This window comes from Nicotiana sylvestris, chromosome 7 (assembly GCF_000393655.2).
Source record: "Nicotiana sylvestris chromosome 7, ASM39365v2, whole genome shotgun sequence".
Taxonomy (NCBI): domain Eukaryota; kingdom Viridiplantae; phylum Streptophyta; class Magnoliopsida; order Solanales; family Solanaceae; genus Nicotiana; species Nicotiana sylvestris.
The window spans coordinates 94,991,579-95,015,214 of NC_091063.1; the positions used below are offsets into that span (position 1 = coordinate 94,991,579).

At 37.5% G+C, this 23,636-nt stretch overlaps 1 protein-coding gene and 1 long non-coding RNA gene across 2 annotated transcripts; both read right to left on the reverse strand.

The window, feature by feature from the left end:
- Positions 1 to 9,192: 9,192 nt before the first annotated feature.
- On the reverse strand, positions 9,193 to 10,091 carry LOC138873467 (uncharacterized). Its single transcript, XM_070151936.1, has 2 exons — positions 9,795 to 10,091; positions 9,193 to 9,252 (listed from the first exon to the last, which is right to left on the reverse strand). The coding sequence occupies exons 1-2, from the start codon at positions 10,089 to 10,091 to the stop codon at positions 9,193 to 9,195; spliced, it is 357 nt and encodes a 118-aa protein (XP_070008037.1).
- Positions 10,092 to 21,935: 11,844 nt separating this feature from the next.
- LOC138872459 (uncharacterized) lies at positions 21,936 to 23,534 on the reverse strand. The gene is made up of 3 exons (XR_011400840.1): positions 23,400 to 23,534; positions 23,191 to 23,252; positions 21,936 to 22,165 (listed from the first exon to the last, which is right to left on the reverse strand). It is a non-coding gene; the product is annotated as an uncharacterized lncRNA (long non-coding RNA).
- Positions 23,535 to 23,636: the final 102 nt, after the last annotated feature.

Here is a 23,636-nt window from a genome sequence, read left to right on the forward strand (position 1 = left end):
TATTACTGCACAACAAAACCAAACATACTCTTTTATTTTGCTTCAGACATCCGGCATACTAAACTCATGGGTCCAACTAACTCTGTATTCAACCAAGTGCACCATATATCCTTTATGGAGCATGAGGGCTAGCAGACTAAATAATACATACATAAAATACCTAGTTAGATAGAAAGACTATGAGTTCACGTGCTTCGTAATCTAGGCTATAAATCCGCCCCTGGAGTAAAACATTCCTACCAAGAGTTCTCCATCTCCAGAGCTTGAACTCGAAACCTTTGGAATAGGCTGAAGAAATTTCGACCATTCCACACACCCCCTAGTGGTAAAACCAAACCTATTGAATGCTCCAGGGATCTAGCTTGGAGTAATTCTTCTCTAAATGATACTCCTTAGTTATCCTTATCCCATTGCTCAAGAGCTACGTCATTGATCAATACAAGAGAAAAAGAAGACTGAAACGGTATATATTGCTGGACAAATCTTCAAGATACATTACTTAAAAGAAATAAAGAATTGCATAATTGAAAAAAGAAAAGATTTGTCAGTGATTCAGCAGAACAGACGACCTGAGTTTCCAGTTATTTTTCATCGACTTTCCAATCTATAGTTTAAATGAATTCTTAATAGAAAAAGAGTTTGGATTGATGACCAAAACTTGAACTGATTAAGTAAACCTTGAATTCGGCCTAGTACACCATATCAAGAGCTGCAGTATACTTCTCAGTTTCAAGTTCACAGAATTCCTGATCAGAAAAGGTGCATTAACCATGAGAAGTCCTAGATATCCATGTCTTCAATCTCGTTTCCTTCGTTGAAAAAAGAAGGAAGCAGTTACTTTTTGAGGAGTCAAACAGTTTTAGCCCCAATGTTTTATTTACTTAATTTATATATAGTATTGAATACTTGAGAGGTGGGCTTTCTCTTTCCTAAGAAGCGAATGCTTTTGTTCACAACTTGTTAACTTTCACTGTCATGGCGACACGAGATCTTTCTCTCCTCTTCTTTCTCAGCAAATTCTCTGAGCAGGGGCGGAGCTACAACACCATCTACGGGCAAAGGTAGATCGTCTTGCTTACTGGGTTTGCAATTAAATATTTGTACACATTTAATTAATTTTATAATATAAATATAGTGTTTAACCAAAGGTGACTGTGTTTGGCGGAACCGCACCTATAAGGCTAGTTCTGCCTCTGTCTACGGGTTCGACAAAACCAAGTAGAGGTCAGACCATGTATTTGTATTTAAAATTCACTTAAACAACTTAGTCGGAACCCAATAAGCTGCCTTTTAGGTTCATCTGACACGCTTAATAAATAAACCTAGTTATGACGCTCTTGGAACAGTCGCCAAAGGGAGATGAACTTTATGAAAGCAAGTTTTAGCATGGAAAGTAGAACAACGTTATGTATGGGTCCAAATCTATCATGGGAATATTTGAGCCTAAGATAGTACCAAGAGAAGAGTTCCCAAATCATCGATTGTTGAAATGACCCAAGAAGCGGCGAAGTTTGTGGACGAGGAGTCAACAAGGGCCGAAGTCGAAGAATCTACAAGAGCCGAAGTCAAGGTATCACAAGGGTCGAGGCCAAGATCGAGTATCTCTGACATAGTTATAATGGCTAGTTTAAAGATAGGATATTAAAGAGAATATTCTAGTGAATATTCACTGCACTTGTAGTATTAGGGTTTCTTAGGAGCATGTTCCTTATAAATAAAAAAAGACACTATCATGTTGGAAAAATTCGATGAATTATGGAGAATAAAAGGTTTAGTTTGAGGCTTGTTAAAGACACTGTCCTTAAAGATATTTCGCCCACACGGTGATAAAAAAATAGGCGTATCCCCGGAGATTCAACAAACTCTTCTAGTATAAACTAGGAGAAGAAACAACAAAGTTTAACAAAGATAACCCAGCACAATAGTAGAAAAACTTTTACTTTGGTTTTTCCTTACTTTTCAAGATGAAACAAAAGGGTATATATATAGTCTAAAAGAAGATAGACTATCAGGTTCAAATCCATAAAAGCTTTTCCAATTTTCAATACATTAAAGACAAGGCCATTTTAAGGCTAAGAAACGGCAATGCTAAGAAACGACAAATTCATTGCTAAGAAACAGTAAATTCTTCTTTCAACATAACGTTCAAATTACCCACTAATGAGCATTTAATAATCAGATTTAATTTGTCCAAAGAGAATTCAAAATTAAACTATTTTCTGTTACAAATATATTTAAGATAATTACTATAATAATGATTCATTAATATAATTGTAAGAAAATAAATCTAGACATAGTTTTGGAATATTTCTTTTTGAGATATCAAAATTATTTTTCTATCAATCTCTCACATATCTCAAAAAGAATATTAAAAAAATAGTGAGATAATGATATTAAAAATTTGCTGGGTTTTCACAAACGAGCATAATGCGTTGAATCTGGTGTCTCTTGGACTATGAACTAACCCTAGATAAAATAAGATTAAACTTACAGAATAATTGGTGAAGTTTAAAACTTCTATGAACCAAGAATTCTTTTGTAAGTTTAGTGTCTTATCTATCACATTATACCCGCACATACTTTGTTGTTTATTTGTCTCGATTTTGCGCTAATAGGCCATGCGTGCGCCTGGTTTTCATGAGTGCTCTAGAAATTTCGCCACACATTTCATAGGAGCGACCCCACTCCACACTAATATAGGTCCATCCATCAAGTGTATTCTGCAGCGCAATACACTAGCTACAAAAGGCTATGGATTATTGGATTAAGACTATAATAACTCAACCTCACGTTCCTTGCAGTCTTGCACTATGTACACATACACCATAGGAAGAGACATATTTTAATAGTGCACACTTGATCAACTAATGACTTGTTATTACTCATATGATCCTACTTCATGGGATCTCCAATCACATAGGTTGGGTTACCATCATAGTTGATATAACTCAAATTGGCAAAAGTCTCATTCCTCTCGATGTTTCAGATATTAATTTTCTTCCCAAGGGTTTAATCAAAGGATCAGAGAAATTCACTTCCGACTTCACATAATCTATGGAAATAATTCCACTCTCAACAACTGCTTTATCACATTATGTCTCAATCGGATATGTCTACTCTTCCTATTATAGGATTTATTTTTAGCAATGGCTATTGCAGCTTGGCAATCACAATGCATCGACACAGAAGGTGTCGGTTTTATTCCTAGTGGAATACTAGCCAAAAGGTTCTTTAACCACTCGGCCTCATTGTCATCTAATTCCAATGCCACAAATTCAGATTCCATGGTAGATCTAGATATTATTGTTTGTTTAGCTGATTTTCATGCCACAACACTCCCACCGAGGGCGAACACATAACCACTAGTGAATTTTGTCTCATTTGAATCAAAGATCCAGTTAGCATCACTGTGTCCTTCTAGTACAGTGGTAAATCCACTATATTTAATACTATAGTTCATGGTACCTCTCAAATATTTCATTACTCTTACTAATGCATTCCAATGATCATGACTCGGGTTTTGAGTATATCTACTCAATCTACACACAACATATGCAATATCAGGTCTAGTAAAGTTCATCAAATGTATTAGACTACAAATAACTTGAGCATATTTATTTTGATCTACAACATCTCCCTTATTCTTTTTAATTGACAACTAGCATCATAAGGAGTGCTCACAGGTACCACATCAAAATTATCAAATTTTTTAAGAATTCTTTCAACATAATGTTCTTGAGTCAAGATCAAACTATTGCCATCTCTTATAATTTTCATGCCTAAAATAACACTATCTTCTCCCATGTCTTTCATCTCAAAATTAGAAGACAAGAAAAATTTAGTTTTATGTACCAAATCAAGGCTAGAACTAAAAATAAGCATGTCATCCACATAAAGGCAAATAATAACACATGTACCATCTACACATTTTGTATAAATATATTTATCTAGTTCAATTGATGAAAAACCATCATTAATCAATACTTGATCAAAAAATTTCATGCCACTGTTTAGGTGCTTGCTTTAGACCATATAAAGATTTTAGCAATTTACATCCTTTATTTTCTTGGCCAGAAACTATACAACCCTCGGGTTGCTCCATGTAAATTTCCTCTTCCAAATCACCATTTAAAAACGCAATTTTAACATCCATTTGGTGAATAAAAAGTTTATAAATAGAAGCCAAGACAAGTAAAACACGAATTGAGGAAATTCTAGTTACAGGAGCATAAGTATCAAAATAATTAATATTTTTCTTTTGGGTAAAACCTTTTGCAACAATCTAGCTTTGTATTTATCAATGGAACCATCCAGATTAAGTTTCTTCTTAAAAATCCATTCACAACCAATGAGTTTAGCTCCCAAAGGTAAATCAACTAAAATCAATTTAATTCTACATCAATAGCTTCTTTCCAAAATGATACATCAAACGAAGAAATAGCTTCAGAACATGTTAAAGAATCATTATCTATAAGATAAGTATAAAAATCATTACCAAAAGATTTTTCTTTCCTTGGTCTTTTGCTTCTTCTTAAATCTTCACTTTCAAAATCATTTTGAATAATTGGAACATGCTAAATATTATCACTTGGAATAATAGGAGCATCAAAAAATTTCTCAAAGTTTAAAGGAAAAATATTTTCAAAAAATTCAACATTTTTTGTTTCAACAATAGTATTGTTTTCAAGTACATCACTTTTGACTATTAAAAATCTATATGTTGCACTGCCTTCAGCATACCCACTAAATATTACAATCAGATGTTTTAGATCCTATTTTCTTTTCTTAGGATCAGATAACATAACTTTAGCAAGGCACCCCCACACTTTCAAATATTTCAAATTAGGTGGATAGCCCTTCCACAACTCATAAGGAGTTTTGCCCGATTTCTTATAGGGAATTCTATTTTGTAAATGACAAGCAGATAAAATTGGTTCAACCAAAAGATTATCCGGGGCACCAGAACTAACTAACATGCTATTCATCATTTCCTTTAAGGTCCTATTTTTTCTTTTCGCTACACCATTTGATTTTGGAGAATATGACGGAGTTATCTCGTGAATTATGCCTTCTTTCTCACTATAATCATTCAACAAAATAAATTCACTACCTCTATCGGATCTAACTCTTTTGATTTTCTTACTCAATTGATTTTCTACTTCAGATTTATAAATTAAAAACTTATCAAAAGCTTCATCTTTATTTCTCAACAAATAAACTTTTGTATATGTAGAAAAATCTTCTATAAAAGTCACATAATATTTTTCTCATCCTCTAGTCATAATTTGTTTCAAGTCTCCTAAATTAGTATGGATTAAACTTAATAATTCAGATTCTCTAAATACCGAAGCATATGATTTCTTAGTTGTTTATCTTCGGCACAAACTTCACACTTATCAATATTAGAATAATTAATATTTGAAATGAGACATTCAGAATGCATCTTCTTAATACAAGATAAATTAACATGTCCCAATCTAGCATGCCATAAATTAAAAGAATCAATCAAGTAAGCAGAAGTACTAGCATTTTCATTTATAACATTGAGTACAAATAATCCATGGTTATAATAACCCTTGCCAACAAAATTATTATTTTTGGTCAACACGACCTTATCATATTCAAAAGAAACTTTCACCCCCACTTTTTCTAATAATCCTACAGAGACCAAACTGACTCGGATACTAGGAACATGCAACACGTCATTCAATGCCAAAATTTGCCAGACGTGAGTTTGAGAAGAACTTTGCCTTTTCCAAGAAACGTAGACATCGAACAATTCGTTTGAAAGAGTAGAAATTATAGTATGTCTACATACCTTATTAGCATGAATCCATTGGTCCGTCTGAATGGAAGTTGCTTCAGTTGGCTTAGGATCAGTAAGTGCAAAAGCAACTCCATGCATATCCAAAATAGAATGCACGCGTTCCTGCCAGCGCCTAAAATTATCTCCACCAAAAACCTCAATCTTCGAAACATCAGGAAAAGGTTTGGCATAGGTAATTGGTGATGGAACAACAACAAAAACAGTTGGTGCAGCAGGTGTAGTAGCATCAACAACAACATTAGTAGCGTTATTCTCCATAATAACAACGTGGAAATATCCTTAAGATTGTTGGAAAAATTCGATGAATTATGGAGAATAAAAGATTTAGTTTGAGGCGTGTCAAAGACACTGTCCTTAAGGATATTCGCCCACACGGTGATAAAAAAGTAGGCGTATCCCCCGAAATTCAACAAACTCTTCTAGTATAAACTAGGAGCAGAAACAACAAAGATAACCCATCACAATAGTAGAAAAGTTTTTACTTTGGTTTTTCCTTACTTTTCAAGATGAAACAAAAGGGTATATATATAGTCTAAAAGAATATAGACTATCAGGTTCAAATCCATAAAGCCATAAAAGCTTTTCCAATTTCTAATACATTAAAGACTAGGCCATTTTAAGGCTAAGAAATGGCAATGCTAAGAAACGGTAAATTCATTGCTAAGAAACGGTAAATTTTTCTTTCAACATAACATTCAAATTACCCACTAATAAGCATTTAATAATCAGATTTAATTTGTCCAAAGATAATTTAAAATTAAACTAATTTTCTGTTGTAAATATATTTAAGATAATTACTACAATAATGATTCATTAATATAGTTGTAAGAAAATAAATCTAGACATAGTTCTGGAATATTTCTTTTTGAGATATCAAAATTAGTTTTCTATCATATGATATGGGACATGTGATATTCATTTGTAAAAAAACACACGTTGACTTGAGAAAGAGAATCAGATCTCATGTGCTAAGATAAAAATATCACTTTTTCACTGAGATTCTTGCCTACACTTTTTTCCTAGATCCGAGAATAACTCAAATATTCAAAGGATTGTCTATCATTTATCATTGTCAGAAAGAACATCTCATCATCCTTTCTTGGGTGACACATTCATTTTATTTACTTAAATGCCATTTATTGTTGTTTATTGTTATTAAATACTACAATATTATTTCTGATATGAGGAATATTCACTACATATCATTGTCACTGTCCCACCGTACTTGCACAGTATTTATTGTTTCTTTAGAAATCCCATATAAAATATTATTTTTAGCTAAAATTAACCCTTATTTACATAAATTTAATTATTTGAATCAAAATCTATATCTTTTGGTCAAATACGTTAGCTTTTGGCATGATATATATTAATCGTATAGTTTTAAACACATAACGTTCATGCAGACAACAAGTATCCAGTCTAACCTCAGAGAAGTAATGACGATGGGTCGATATAGGCACTTACTATGGGCTAATAATAAAAAAGTACAGAAATTCTAAATAGGCATGGAATACATGAACAATAATAATAACACAATAACCAACAATAAATAAATGGTTCTCTAACTGATATTCAATTTAAAAATCTCCAATTGATACATGTTAACTTCAATAATTTTAGGTCATTAAATAAATTATAACTTCTCAGGTCATAAAAATAATATCAAATATATTTGGGCTCCAAGCATTATCATACACGGTTTATGCCGAGGTCGTACGACCCGATCCAAAATAATGTGTACATTGCTGAGGGTCGAGCGACACGAACCATAGATGCATCTATTGTACTGCTGAGGCGTTCGACCCGCTCCACACGAAGAGAGAATACTCCATGAATATCCCATTTAAGAGCTACCACAAGACTAATACACAAGAAAACGTAATTTCTATTAACGGTCAAGTAATCCGCCAAAACTCAAAGTAAGTGCAGTTTAGTCTTTACGAATTCTTTATCAAGTTTTAATATAATTTAGGCACTTAAATTAACAAGTAGAGTGCAATCAATACACGTATTTCATAATTTGGGTCCTAAAACTACCCGGACTTAGCATGATTAGTAGCTACACACAGACTCTCTTCACCTCGTACATACATAGCACCAATAGAAGCAAATAGTAATTTAAAACACCTATGGGGTAAATTCCCTCTTAAAGGTTAGGCAAGAGACTTACCTCGTCTCAAAGCTCACTTTCTGGTCCGCAAGTTCGTTCTAAAGCCTCAACTCGATACCGAATAATCCGAAACTAGTCAACTATTATATAAATTAATCAATACATGCTCAAAAGTTCATAATTTAACTATTTGAGTGATTACCCAACCCAAATTGGAAGGTTCCTAAAATATACCCCCAAACCCACTTGCCTGGATTCCAGAAATTTTTGAAGATAAATGTTACCCACATGACAAATAAATAATTTCTACCCAATTTCATAATCATTTTTTTGGTTAAATCTCATTTTTATCGAAACCTTTAATTGCATTACTATAACGAAAAGAAAAAAGAATTCAAAAAAAGAAGAAGAGATTGCTCTTGTGACTCAGGTTTTTCAACTAAACCCATAATTTCCATAATTTTATATGTTAAAATCTACCCATAATCTATGTCTTAAACTCATATTGGGTAGTAATTACTTACCTTCAATAGCTAGGTGAAAACCCCTCTCCAAGAAGCTCCAAAATCGGCAAAGGAAATGGCCTACGTCCCGTTTTTAAAACATTCTGCCTAGGTCTGTGCGTTAATCACGATCGCGCACAAGCTCACACGATCGTGAAGGCTAGACTGAACAACCCAGAAAAAATGGCCCTATGAGATCGCGAAAGGACACACGCAAACGCGATGCATTGGGCCACCTACTCCTCGCGAACGTGTGACCAACTCGCGAACGCGTAAGGCAACTGGGTTGCCTAGCCCCAGGCCCAGGCTTCTACGCGAACGCGGACAATTAACCGCAAACGCGAAGGACAATGGTTCCAAGCCTTCACAAACGCGGCCGTATATTTGCGAACGCGAAGAGTAAAAGCTCCTAGTCCCCAAATCCTTCATCGCAAATGCGGGGGTCCTTCCGCGTTTGCGAAGAAGGAAATTAGAACCAGCACACCAACACTTTTGGACTTAGCTCCGGGCGGTCCGAAATGCACCCGAGCCCCCAGGACCCCCCCCCCCAACTTCACCAACAAGTCCATAAACATAATACGGACCAGCTCGAACTCTCGAAACTCGTAAAACAACATCAAAACTAAGAATCGCACCCCAAAACCAAATTGAATCAAATTATGAACTTCAAATTTTCAACTTGCTCCGAACGCGCTGAATCATACTTAGACTACTCAGAATGGCACCAACTTTTGCGTGCAAGTCAAAAATTACCATGCGGAACTATTCCTAGGATCAGAATCCCTAACAGAACTTGATAACACCAAAACCTACTTCAAACCAAATTTAAAGAACTTTAAAACCTTCAATGCGCCAACTTTCAACTTTATATGCCGAAACGCTCCCGATTCATCCGAAACTCGATCCGAACATACGCCTAAGTCCAAAATTATCATATGAACCTATTGAAATCTTTGAATCCCGATTCTGGTGTTGTTTACTAAAAATATTGACCCAAGTCAAACTTAATTTAAGCCAATATTAAGGAACTAAATGGTCCAATTTTAACCCGAACCCTTCCAAACCCGAACTAACCATCTCCGCAAGTTATAAAATAGTAAAATCACATACGGGAAGCCTTAATTAGAAGAACGGGGATCTAGAAAGAGAAACGACATGTCTGATCGTTACATTCTCCACCTCTAAACAAGTGTTCATCCTCGAACGGGTCTAGAATCGTACCTGGAGTGCCGAATAAGTGTGGATATCTTCTCTGCATATCCTCCTCAGTCTCCCAAGTCGCCTCCTCGACTGGTTGACCCCTCAACTAAAATTATATGACAAAAATTTTCTTGGACCTCAACTGGCGAACCTGCCTGTCAAAAATGGCAACTGGTTCCTCCTCATAACCCAAACTCTCATCAAGTTGAACTGTGCTATAGTCTAACACATGTGACCTGTCGGCATGATACCTCCAGAGCACAAATACGTGGAAAACTGGATGAACCTCCGATTGACTGGGAGGCAAAGCAAGCTCATAAGCAACATCTCCAACTCTCCTCAATACCTCAAATGGACCTATGAACCTTGGGCTTAACTTGCCCTTCTTCCTGAACCTCATGATCCCCTTCATCGGCGAGACTTTCAAGAGAACATTCTCGCCTACCATGAATGATAAATCACGCGCATTTTGATCTGCGTAACTCTTCTATCTCGATTGTGCAGTGCGAAGTCGCTCCTGAATTAATTTTACCTTTTCCAAGGCATCCTTCACCAAATCAGTACCATATAGCTTAGCCTCGCCGGGCTCAAACCATCCGACGGGTGAACGACATCGCCGACCATATAAATCCTCAAATAGAGCCATCTCGATGCTGGACTGTTGTTGTAAGCAAACTCTGCCAAAGTCAAGAATCGATCCTACTGCCCTCCGAAGTCAATCACATATGCTCTAAGCATATCCTTCAAGATCTGAATTGTCCGTTACGACTACCCATCGGTTTGCGGGTGAAAGGCTGTGCTGAGCTCTACCCAAGTTCAAATATCATCAAGAACAAACCCCAATCATCAATTTGCCAAAACAACAATAAATCTAACGAACCCATTTTGTAATTAAGAAAAAGAAGAAGAAGAAACCCTAATCAATAGTAAAATATAAAGTGCCACAACAGTTCATCACTGTAAAACATCATAAACTACCTTAAAATATGCTTTCAAACACCATATAAACTCACTATCACACGAAGAATAAGATGAATAAGAAGATGAAGAAGAAGAAGAAAAAGAAGAAGAAGAAAGAGGAGAAAAAAACATGAAGTTGTTTAAACTTTGGGTACAAGTTAATTTTAAAAAAAATGGATACAGGTTAAATGGAAGTGATCAAATAGGGCGCCCCATGTAATTTTTTACCTTTTATTACTTCTTATTGGCCGTACGACCTTACGACCACTATGTATAGTATTTCTCTTGTTATCATGGCTAGATCTTGCAGATGAATATTGAGTATTGACAGTCTTGAGGCTTATGGAAACCTTTGTGGTTCTCTTAAGGTGGGATAATGGCGACTTGCTACTTTAAGCGGACAAGGGTATTTTTGAATGATAAATAAAAGGATAGACAGAAAATCTTCTAAGACCCATAAAGTTTAGAAAATTACTGTATTAATCCTTTCATGACAAGTATTGTCACGAGCCAATTTCCATTATAGGCTGTGTTGGCGTCCAACGTTCGCAATAGGCAAGCCAATAGTGAACTATCCAATTAATCACCCATCTTAATATTTTTAAAGTAATTGATTTTCTTATTTAGAGAAAGAATCATTAATAAGAAATTATAATAAAACGAAGCACCAAAACACAAAAAGAGTAAAGTAGTGACATTAACACCCAAAACTATAAATTGTCTATTAGAATACTCTCAAAATTTGGTGCCACAAGTACATGAACAACTAGTAGAATATGCAAAACCTCCTATACTACTGTCTAGAATAAGATAGATAGAAAATAAATACAATAAGGAGAGCTTCCGGGCACTGTAGAATGGGCATAAAGAGCAGCTCACCACTAAGCCTCCGGGTAACAGGGGTATGCACCTGAAGACCGTCAGATGCACCTGCACCGTCAGAAGTATAGCGTGAGTACATAAACAACATGTACCCGATAAATATCTAGTCTAACCTCGAAGAAGTAGTGACGAGGGGTCGACTTCGACACTTACTAGTGGGCAAAATATATAATGAACAAGTTTATTTAATGAGCATGAAAATCAACATCAATAATGGAATAAGAGGAAATAATTAAATGACCATTTAACAAATAAAAATTAAAATTCCCCGAATATCACGTAATAATCTCAGCAAGTAAGGGCTTAACATGTATTATAATGCTCAGGTCATGACAGACATATCAAGTGAAATCGACTCCGAGTGACAACATGCACGAGTTATGCCGAGGTCGTATGACCCGATCCATAATATTCGTGTACATACACTACCGAGATCGTATGGTCCGATCATGGATGTATACCCTATATATATATAGTCGAGGCGTTCATCCATGTCCACAGGAATAGGGAAACTTTTCGATTTTGAATTTCACATGTACAACTCCGAGGTCAACCCATGAAAGGATACAAATTTACATCAATAATTAAACATTTTCGCCAATTCTCTAAATAATGAAGTTCGATTTAACATAATCATTAACCAAGTTTTACTCATTAATACAAGTAATAAATCTAGCACGTTGAGTCCAAATAGCACAATTATTAGCATAATAAAGGCATAGGTCTACCCGGACATAACATGAATTCTAGCTACACATGGGTTCTCTTCACTTCGTGCGTACGTAACACCTACAAATAGTAGAAAATAGCAATTTAAATACCTATGGAGTAAATTCCCTCTTACAAGGTTAGGCAAGAGACTTACCTCGTTCCAAATTTCAAATTTTGTTCCACAGATCACTCTAAAAGCCTCAAGTTGGTGCCGAACAATCCAAAACTACCAAATATTATATAAAGTAATCAATATATACTCTAAGGTTCATAATTTAGCTATTAGAGTAATTACCCAACCCAAATTAGAAGATTTCTAAAATTCACCCCTAGGCCCGCGTGCCCAGATTTGGAAAATTTTCGAAGATAAATATTACCCATAACCTCACGAACCCAAATATATAATTTCTACTCAATTCCATAATCATTTTCATGGTCTAATCCCATTTTTATCAAAACCTAAGTATTTAAACTAAACCTATAATTTCTACAATTTATATGTTAAGAATCTACCTAAAATCCGTGTATTAAACTCACATTAATTAGTAATTACTCACGTTATGATGGTAGGTGAAAAATCCCTTTCCAAGAGCTCCACAATCGATCACCCAAAGTAAAAATGCGAGAAAAAGGACCTAAGTCCAAAATAAATGCATTCTCCACTACCCCAGCGATTTTCGCACCTGCGACAAAATAGTCATACTTGCGGCTCCGCTTCTGCGAAAAATCATCGCAAGTGCGGTCCTTTCCTAGGACAGCTCCCCTCGCTTATGCGGACAAAGTCTCGCTTTTGCGAGCCCACTTCTGGGGAAAAGTTGATCGCATCTGCAAACCCACGCCAGCCCCCAAACTTCTGCTTCTGCGAAACATAACACGCTTCTGCGGATGCGAACCTGTGCCCAATCTTCGGCACCTGCGAATCCAACCCTGGTTGTCCATTCCCACTTCTGTGAACAAGGTGCTGCACCTGCGGTGCAGCTCCATTCCCACCGCAGGTGCGAACGCACCAGATGCCAGCAACCTTCAGCTATTCTCTAGAGTTTAAACATGTTCCACAAGTCGTCCGAATAGCACCCGAGGCCCTCGTGGCCTCGTCCAATCATACCAACAAGTTCCTAAACATAAAACAGACCTGCTCAAACCCTCTGAACGCGTAAAACAATATCAAAACTTGGAATCGCACCCCAAAACCAAATCGAATCAAATTATGAACTTCAAGCCTTTTAACTTACTCCAAACGCGTCGAATCATCCATAAACTACTTGGAATGCACAAAATTTTGCATACAATTCATAAATCACCGTATGGAACTATTCTCAGGCTCAGAATCCCAAACGGACCTCGATAATACCAAAGTCTACTCCAAGCCAAACTTAAAGAACTTGAAAAAACCTTCAATGCACCAACTTTCAATATTAAGCACTGAAACGCTCCTGGGTCATCTGAAACCCGATCCGAACATACGCCCAAGTCCAAAATCATCATACAAACCTATTAGGACCGTCAAATCCTGGTTTCGCGGTCATTTACTCAAAATATTAACTCAAGTCAAACTTGACCATTATATGCCATTATTAAGGAACTAAGTGTTCCGATTTCAACCCGAACCCTTCCAAACATCAACTATCCTTGCAAGTCATAAAATAGTAAAGGCACATACGAGGAGTCTTAATTAGGGGAATCGCCTTTTTGACAATAAATCAGAATTCTCATAGAGAATAGGCGAATATACGAGATTATACTAACCAGCACATATGATTCGATTAAGGTCTGAATAATCAGGAATCCTATCTTCTTTTTTACTAGAAAAATCCGAACTAAATAATTTCTGCCTCGCCTGATCGTTGGTTACTAAGAGGTTAGAAGTATATCTTCGCTTGCTAGAAAGAGAATGCACATTTATTTGATCCTGATCCTTGTGGATCGAAAGAGGGGATCTAAAAAGCAAAATGAACAGCCGGGTCATTACATTCTCCACCTTTTAACCAAATGTTTGTCCTAGAACTCGTCTAGAATCATACTTGGAGTGCTGAATAGGTGTGGATATCTACTTTGCATGTCCTCCTCGGTCTCCTAAGTCGCTTCCTCGACTGGTTGACCCCTCTACTTGATCTTCACCGCAAAAATCTTCTTGGACCTCAATAGACGGACCTGCCTGTCAATAATAGTAACTGGCTCCTCCTCGTAATCCAAGCTCTCATCTAGATGAACCGTGTTGTAATCTAACATATGTGACTTGTCAGCATGGTACCTCTAGAGTATAGACACATGGAAGACCGGATGAACTCCCGATAAACTGGGAGGCAAAGCAAGCTCATAAGCAACCTCCCCAACTCGTATCAATACCTCAAATGGACCACTAAACCTTGGGCTCAACTTGCCCTTCTTCCCGAACTTCATGATTCCCTTCATTGGAGAGACCTTCCAGAGAACCTTCTCGCCCACCATAAATGATAAATCACGCATATTTTGATCCGTGTTGCTCTTCTATCTGGACTATGATGTGCAAAGTCGCTCCTACATCAACTTTACCTTTTCCAAGGCATCCTTCACTAAATCAGTGCCATATAACCTAGCCTCACCGGGATCAAACCATTTAGTGGGTGAACGACATCGCCGACCACATAAAGCCTCAAATAGAGCCCTCTTGATGCTGGACTATTGTTGTAAGCAAACTCGGCCAAAGGTAATCACACAAGCTCTGAGCATATCCTCTAGGATCTATACCGTCTAATCTGACTGCCCATTGGTCTGCAGATGAAAGGCTATGTTGAGCTCTACATGGGTTCCCAACTCACTCTGTACTGCTCTCCAAAAGTACAAAGTGAACTGAGGGCCTCTATCTGAAATGATGGGGACAAGCACACCATGCAACCGAATAATCTCCTGAATGTAAATCTGGACCAATCTCTCTAAAGAGTACGTAGTTAAAATCGGAATAAAGTGTGCCGACTTGGTCAACCTATTGGCAATGACCCAAACAACATCAAACTTCCTCATCGTCTGCGACAACCCAACAACAAAGTCCATAGTGAACCGCTCTCATTTCTACTCCGGTATAACCATCTACTGGAGTAGGACGGCTGACCTCTGAGGTTCATACTTTACTTGTTGGTAATTTAGACACCTCTCTACATACTCAACTATGTCTTTCTTTATCCGCCTCCACCAATAATGTTGCCTCAGATCGCGATACATCTTCGTAGCATCAGGGTGAATAGAATACCGAGAGCTGTGTGCCTCCTTTAGAATCTTCTCCTCAATTCATCAGCATAAGGAACACATAAGAAACTCTGGAGTCGCATTACACCATCCTCGCCGATAGCAACCTCCTTGGAACCACCCCGAAGTATTGTCTCTCTAAGAACCAGAAGGTGTAGATCATCGTACTGACATGCCTTGATCCGTTCAAATAATGAAGACTGAGCCACTACACATGAAAGAACTCGATTGGGCTCCTAAATAATTAACCTCACAAGTCTGTTAGCTAAGGACTGAATGTCCAAAGTCAATGGCCTTTCCTCTACTGAAATAAATGCCAAACTACCCATACTCCCAGCCTTTCTGCTCAAGGCATCTGAAACCACATTCGCCTTGCCAGGATGATAGAGAATGGTGATATCATAGTCCTTTAGTAACTCAAGCCACCTCCGCTGCCTTAAATTGAGATCCCTCTACTTGAACAAATGCAACAAGCTACAATGATCGGTATAAACCTCACAGGACACCTCATAAAGATAATGCCTCCATATCTTGAGAGCATGAACTATCGCGGTCAACTCCAAATCATGTACGAAGTAATTCTTCTCGTGGGGCTTCAAATGACATGAAGCATATGCAATAACTCGCCCCTCCGTCATCAATACACAACCCAGGCCAATACATGAAGCGTCACAATACACAATATAGATCCATGTGTCGACCATGCTCACAGTGCCCAAACTAACATGGGTTATCACCTGACTCTAGATGGATGGATCCTTATTCAAACACAAAAAGAAGTTTGATAGCTTACTTATAATCAAATATTCACTCATCATGTCATGTGTGCTATAATTTTATTTTATTCGCACAAGCTTACCTCTCATTCCACGGTCTCAGTCCAAATCAAGTATCCAAACACAATACGTGTACATATGCCCAAGAATTATAAATAAAAGATATGCAAGGTATTAATAATAATCATGTTAATATGTGCTCATGAAATTTCTATATAACTGCGGATTGTTCAAGCAATTCAACATATGAAGAATAAGCTCTGATGCCTTCACAATATTCATAAATATAAGCATGATCTCTAGCATGAATAAGAGAGCGAACAAAGATATATAAGTCAAACAAATCATAAATCAAGATGAGCACATAATCAAAACAAATCATAAAATATCTCAATTCTACCCCGGATATGATATAAACTTGGTGCGTGCATATATGCTTGCCACCTTACATATACACCACCAGCAATACCTTAAACATATAGCAATCAAGTCAATCCTAAGTGGTTTCCTTCTTAACAAGGTTAGCCGAGAGACTTACCTCTTCCCTGGCTAGCTTCAACCTCAAATCACGTCAAACCCTCATTCTAACCCTCCAATCACGTAGATCCAAGCCAAACATCGACCAAGGAAGTCAAACATTGTTATAGGATGCGATCCCAATCCATAAAGATTTGATCTTTGATGAATTTTTCAAAAATTCAACATAAGTCAATCCAGGACCGCGTGCCTGAAATCCGATGACCCATAACCTGTCGAGTCCAAATATATAATTAGTTTCTAAAATCGAGTCCAAACTGGTACTCAAATCTCCAAAATACTTTCTTAAAGTGTAGATAAAAATTCTAAATTTCCTTTCAAATTTACATATTTTAGGTATAGAAATCCATATAGATTCTTGATATATAATCAGAAATAGGTAGAAATTACTTACCCTCTTACCTTGAATGAAAATCTCCATGACAAATCTCCCCTCTCCAAGTAAACACGAAGGCAAATGCGCCCCCAACTTGCTCCAACTCAATCCAAACCCAATCATGATCATGCAAACGTAGAGAACATACTTCCAACAATTTGCAAACGCAAAATATACCATGTGAACGTGAAGCACACATATATCCAGCTTCGAAACATACTATGCGAATGTGACCCATAGATTGAAAATACGTATCACAAATACTCAGCTAGTGAAGACCCTTCTATGCGATCGCGGGCCTATATCCGCAATCGCGAAGCACTACAAAACACCATCAACTTAGCTACTCCAAAACACATAGAAATGGTCCAAAACCACCCCAAAACACACTCGAGACCCTTGATACCCTGTCCAATCATACTACAAGTCCAAATACAATATCTAAACTTATCCAATGGCTCAAAAAATTGCAAATAACATCAAAACCAAGAATCGAAGATAAAAGTTATTCTCTTAACTTTCAACCATTCTAACTTCGTCGAACTCTTCTGAACCACACTTAGATATTTCGGATCACAATTAAACTTTGCACAAGTTCCATAAACTAAGTGAACCTATACAAGGTCTTAAAACCACTATAGGAATCCAATAACACCAAAGTCAACTTCCAATCAAACTTATAAACTCACCAATTTTTCAAGTTGCCAACTTTTGACAAATAATAGAGCCAAAACCTTCTAGAAACATCCAAATTTAATTTCGAACATACACCTAAGTCCAAAGTCACCACACAAACCCATAGAAACCATAAAATCTCGATTCTGAAGTCGTTTACCCAGAAGTTAAACCTTCATCAACTCTTCCAACTTGAACCTTTAAAATTGAGAAGTACTCTACCAATTCAATCTTGAACCTCTCGAACATCAGAATCAACCATTTACACAAGTAATAGTGCATCATAGGAAGCAACTCAAGGTCTCAAACCACCGAATAAGAAAACTCAAAATGACCGATCGAGACGTTACAACGACCTTTTTCCTATAATGTTTTTGCTTTGTTCCCTTCATTCTCTAGTCTTATAAATTCAGATATGATGGTCCACTAGAAAATGATGTGCTCCTTTCCATGATTTTCTCCATTTTTATGGCTCAAATCGGATTTTTATATTAAAGGTTGACAGATCTCATTCATCCCACCAGCACCACACCATTTAGGTATGTAATATTTTTTCAAGACCTTTTTATTAAAGACTAATGTGTTAGATTAGCCTTTTTGCACTATTCAACCATATCCTTTCTCCACTATAAATCAATGTTACCCATTGCCATTTTTTACATCAACACTAAAGAGCTAAACACCCAAAAATCAACCAAAAAGAAAAGCCACAACCAGCAAGTCCATGGAAGGTTTAATACTCCAAACCATGAAGAAACAGAGGCCTCACAATCATAGTTCCACCTCTAACTAGAGCTAACAATTGCTCCTTGGAACTCATGACTCCATCGGAGTTTCAGCCTGATCCGGTCAATAACAAGGCTACAGTTGATAATCTCTGCCATCGTATCAAAGCCTGATGTTACTGATTATGTAAAAAAACAACTAGCACATAATTTGTACTCTTTTGTGTTTCAAACTTTACTAATATCTTGTTGTATCTAGCATTATGTGGACGGCGATGGTGGATTGTATAAGGCAGGCAACGAGAGAAGTTTTAGGGGTCTCGAAGGGATACTCAAGCGAGCGCTGATGCGACTGGTGGTGGAATGACGTGGTCCAGAGTAAAGTGGAAGCAAATAAAACGGCTTACCTTAAGTTAGTGGAGAGCACCGACAAGGAGTAGAGGAGAGTGAACAGAGAAATGTATAAGGAAGCTAGGAGGTAGGCAAAATTAGCGGTCACAGAGGCAAAGATTATTGCATTTGGGCGGCTGTATAAGGAACTTTAGGGTAAAGGTGGGGATAAGAAGTTATTTCGGCTGGCCAAATCAAGAGAGAGGAAGGCTCGTGATCTAGATCAAGTAAGGTGCATCAAAGACGAGGAAGGTTGTGTATTGATGGAAGAGTCCCAGATTAAGAGGAGATGTCAATCGTACTTTCATAGACTTCTTAATGAAGAAGAGGACAGAAACATCTTAGGAGAATTGAAGCACTCTGAGAGTCACCAAGACTTTAGATACTGTAGGCGTATTAAGGTAGAAGAGGTCGTGGGAGCAATGCGTAAGATGAGCTGAGGCAAAGATACTGGACCAGACGAGATTCCAGTAGAATTTTGGAGATATATGGGTATAGCAGGCTTGGAGTGGCTGGCTGAGCTGTTTAATGTTATTTTCAGGACAAAAATGATGCCAGATGAGTGGAGGTGGAGTACGATGATCCCTCTATACAACAACAAAAGGGATATCCAGAATTGTAACAACTACAGGGGTATTAAGTTATTAAGTCATACCATAAAGTTTGGGAGAGGGTGGTGAAAAGGGGGTAAAGAGGGCGGTGTCTATATCGGAAAATCAGTTCAGGTTCATGTCGGGTTATTCTACTACGGAAGCTATCCACCTTATTAGGAGGTTGGTGGAACAGTACAGAGATAGGAAGAGGGACTTTCACATGGTGTTTATTGATCTAGAGAAGGCGTATGACAAGGTCCCTAGGGACGTTCTTTGGAGATGCCTGGAGGTGAAAGGTGTGATGGTAGCTTATATTAGGGCGATAAAGGATTTATATGATGGAGCTAAGACTCGGGTTAGGACTATGAGAGGTGACTCAGAGCCTTTTTCGATGGTTATGGGATTACATCAAGGATCTACCCTCAGCCCGTTCTTATTTGCCCTAGTGATGGATGCACTGACACACCATACTCAAGGGGAGGTGCCATGGTGTATGATGTTCGCTGATGATATAGTTTTTATTGATGAGACGAGAGACAACGTTAATAAGAGAATAGAGGTATGGAGATAGGTCCCAGAGTCTTAACGTTTCAAGTTGAGTAAGACTAAGACGGAATATTTGGAGTGCAAGTTCAGCGATGTGTCGGGGAAAGCGAACGTGGAGGTGAGGCTTGACTTGCAAGTCATCCCTAAGAGAGAGAGTATTAAGTACCTAGGGTCAATTATCCAGGGAAATGGGGAGATTGGCGGAGATGTCACGCACTGTATCAGGATGGGGTGGATGAAATGGAGGTTAGTGTATGGAGTCCTGTGTGACTAGGAGATGCCACTGGAACTTAAAAGTAAGTTCTATAGAGTGGTGGTTAGACCGGCCATGCTGTATGGGGCTGAGTGTTGGCCAGTCAAGAATTCTCATATCCAGAAGATGAAAGTAGCCTAAATGATGATGTTGAAATGGATGTGCGGGCACACTAGGCTGGATAAGATTATGAATGAAGATATTCGGGAGAGGGTGGGCGTAACTCACATAGACGACAAAATTCGGGAAGCGAGGTTTAGATGGTTCGGGAACATGCGGAGGAGGAGCCTAGATGCCCCGGTTAGGAGGTGTGAACGGTTGGCTTTGACAGGTACGAAAAGAGGTAGAGGGCGGCCTAAGAAGTATTGGGGCGAAGTGACCAGGCAGGACATGGTGTAGCTTAAAATTTCTGAGGACATGGCCCTGGATAGGGAGGTGTGGAGGTCATGCATTAGAGTTATAGGTTAGGGGGTAGTTGAGCGTTTTTCCTCGTTGTACTAGCTAGTCTGATAGTGTTTTGTCTAGGACTGCTAGCGGTTTTGTTCCATCACACTATTTTTATTTTTATTTTCAATTTTTATTATTACCACAATTATTTGTCCTTCCATTTATTTGTTGTCTCTTACGATGCTGATATTATTTGATACTAATCTTTTTTCTCTAAGCCGAGGATCTTCCAGAAACAGCCTCTCTACCTCTTCGGGGTAGGGATAAGGTCTGCGTACACTCTACCCTCCCCAAACCCCACTAGTAGGATTATCATTGGGTTGTTATTGTATTCCACAATTATAAATGGTGTGCTTTTACATTTTGAAAAATACTGTAGTTTGAGCCAAAGTACGATTACCCCTACTACCAATTAGAAAATGATACAGTGAATCAAACAAAGCTTGAGGTGTGACTAGGACATTATCAGTACGAATGTTTCTCTCACATAGTAAACAATGAAATTAGGCGTATTCCCTGTGAATAGTAAGCTATTCCAGTTATATACTTGGATCAGAAACAAAATTTTAGAAGAGAAAGAACCCTGCAGGCGAGATAAAAGGAATTTAGATAATCTAACGATTCTTGTTCCCATGAGTCATGATTATAAACTTTTTCTGTATAGTTTCTTGTCCAGATTTGATCCATTTAAGAAGTAGTGCACCCCTACTGCTACACCAGGACCTTGTATTTCCCACTTTGTTTGACAGGAGTAACTTCCTATTAGGTAAAACCTATCCACTTTTAACAAATAAACAGTTTCAACAGCCAGAAAATAGTTTTCAAAAGTAATAGGTATCAAATCTCTTAAGTCTTAACATAGGAATACAAAAGAGCAACTTTAACAAATAATTATAGTCCTTATGGAATAATCTAATCAGTTGTGACCAAATAAAAGAAACATTACTCTCGTAAGTGAAATTTTGAATAACTTTGAACATATATTGTCACGATCCATTTCCTGAACAAGCCGGGACCGGCACTCGATCAGTAAACATGACCGAGCGAACCATCTCTACTTATCAAATTTATTATAACTCCAAACTTTATATGCAACAAGGCAATACTCTAACCAAATACTTTTGATTAATTTTAAATATTTAAATAAATCAACTCCAAAACTTTATTCATAGTAACCAATGAAATATTGCTAAGTTATTATCAAAAACATCTCAATCTTAACTCAACGACTATGTCTATGAAGCCTCTTCTGATAAACTGACGCACTGCTCAGGACATAAGATTTCCTGGCTAGTTCTCTAAGTAACAAAGAAATAACTAAATAAAGATGACTCTAAGGAATACTCCACGAACAAAAGCGGAGCTCACCAATAGCACTGGAAGAGAAGGAAGTCCTAACTCGTAGCCTGCTCGCCTGCAAATCTGGTTCCTACGTTGTACCGCAGACCAACGTAGGTTCCCAAAAGAGAACGTCAGTACCATCCATTGTACTCAGTGAGTCTCAACAATAGGGGGCGAAACTTTAATAACATATACATTATGAGCAAAGGTTCTAAATGCATGTAAAACATAAAGCTTATAAGAATAATTCTAAATAATTGCATAATAGCAGTTTATGAATATTCTAAAAGAAATTCTTTTCTTTTTCTTTCTTAAAAACAATATTTCACTTTATACTTTGGGAGTTCCAACTATCCTGACCTGTTTCTGTCTTAGTCACTGTGTGATCGGCACGGGTTCGATCCCAACCCGATCGAATAGGCCCAATCCACGAGGTGTCACTCGCTTCATGGTTCTCAGCGCTCATGTATCATACCTTAGCATGGCTAAGTAAATTCTCAGCAACGAGACCCTCGGCTCGTATGCTCCCTACTTTGGCACAAGTAATTTCAGGAAGTCAACGCCTTGGTCAGGACCCTAGGCCTGGACGATGACCCCTTCGCAGAATAAAGGATACTCCCAAAAAAAAAACCTTTCCTTTCTAAAACTTCACAAGTTCTTGCTCTTAGTCAGCGTGAGTGACAAAGATACTGCTAAAAATGCAAGCTATTTGCCCTCCTTTAAATATCACCAAGAAATACTAGAGCTTATGTTAAATATCCAAGTTATCTTCATTTAAGATTATCGTTTTAGACAAGATTCTGACGGAATAATATCCAACTGGTATAATAGTCAAAACAACTTCAAATCAGAACACTTTACACATAGCAAAACACAAGTGATTAACCAAGATCACGGGTCTTTGAAAATCCTTAGCTTAAAATTCAATCAAGTATCAAAATATCCAGTAGAGCATTGCAATTGCTAGACAATTTTTTTTCCAGTGCTATGCAACTGCTTGCCTAGTACTACTCCAATTAAATATATATTAACTCCTTTATGCAATTCAACAAACATCTTGTATGCGTGCTTCTGTGAGTTAAACTACTTTAGTAAAGGGTTATATCAACTCACCTCAAAACTTCTCGAGCCAATACGTAGCCCCAGTCCAATTGACACCAGTCAAACAATCGATTCTACAATAACCAGTACATTTTAATCAATTTTAAAGTACTACACCTAAATATGAAATTTATTGTTGATATAGAGGAAGAAGGGAATTAACTACTCAATTCTTAGCTAATACTACTGTAGGGTAATTGACAATAAGGAATTTTATATACCTGAGTTCAAGACTTAGCGACTTGTAAAAAAACCTAAACTTCCCGTTGCCTGCGTGAGTATTGAGCAGCAAGGCTCTATCTCACGATTCTGCGTTTGTACGTGAACGAGAGTTTTTTTTTAATTCTGCGTTTCAGATTGTGCGTATTTTGTTTCTTAGTCCAAAGTCCAAACCCCTTTTTACTTCTTTTGCAGTCCACAACCCTTTATGGGTTAGGACTTTTCACGTTTTCCTTTTT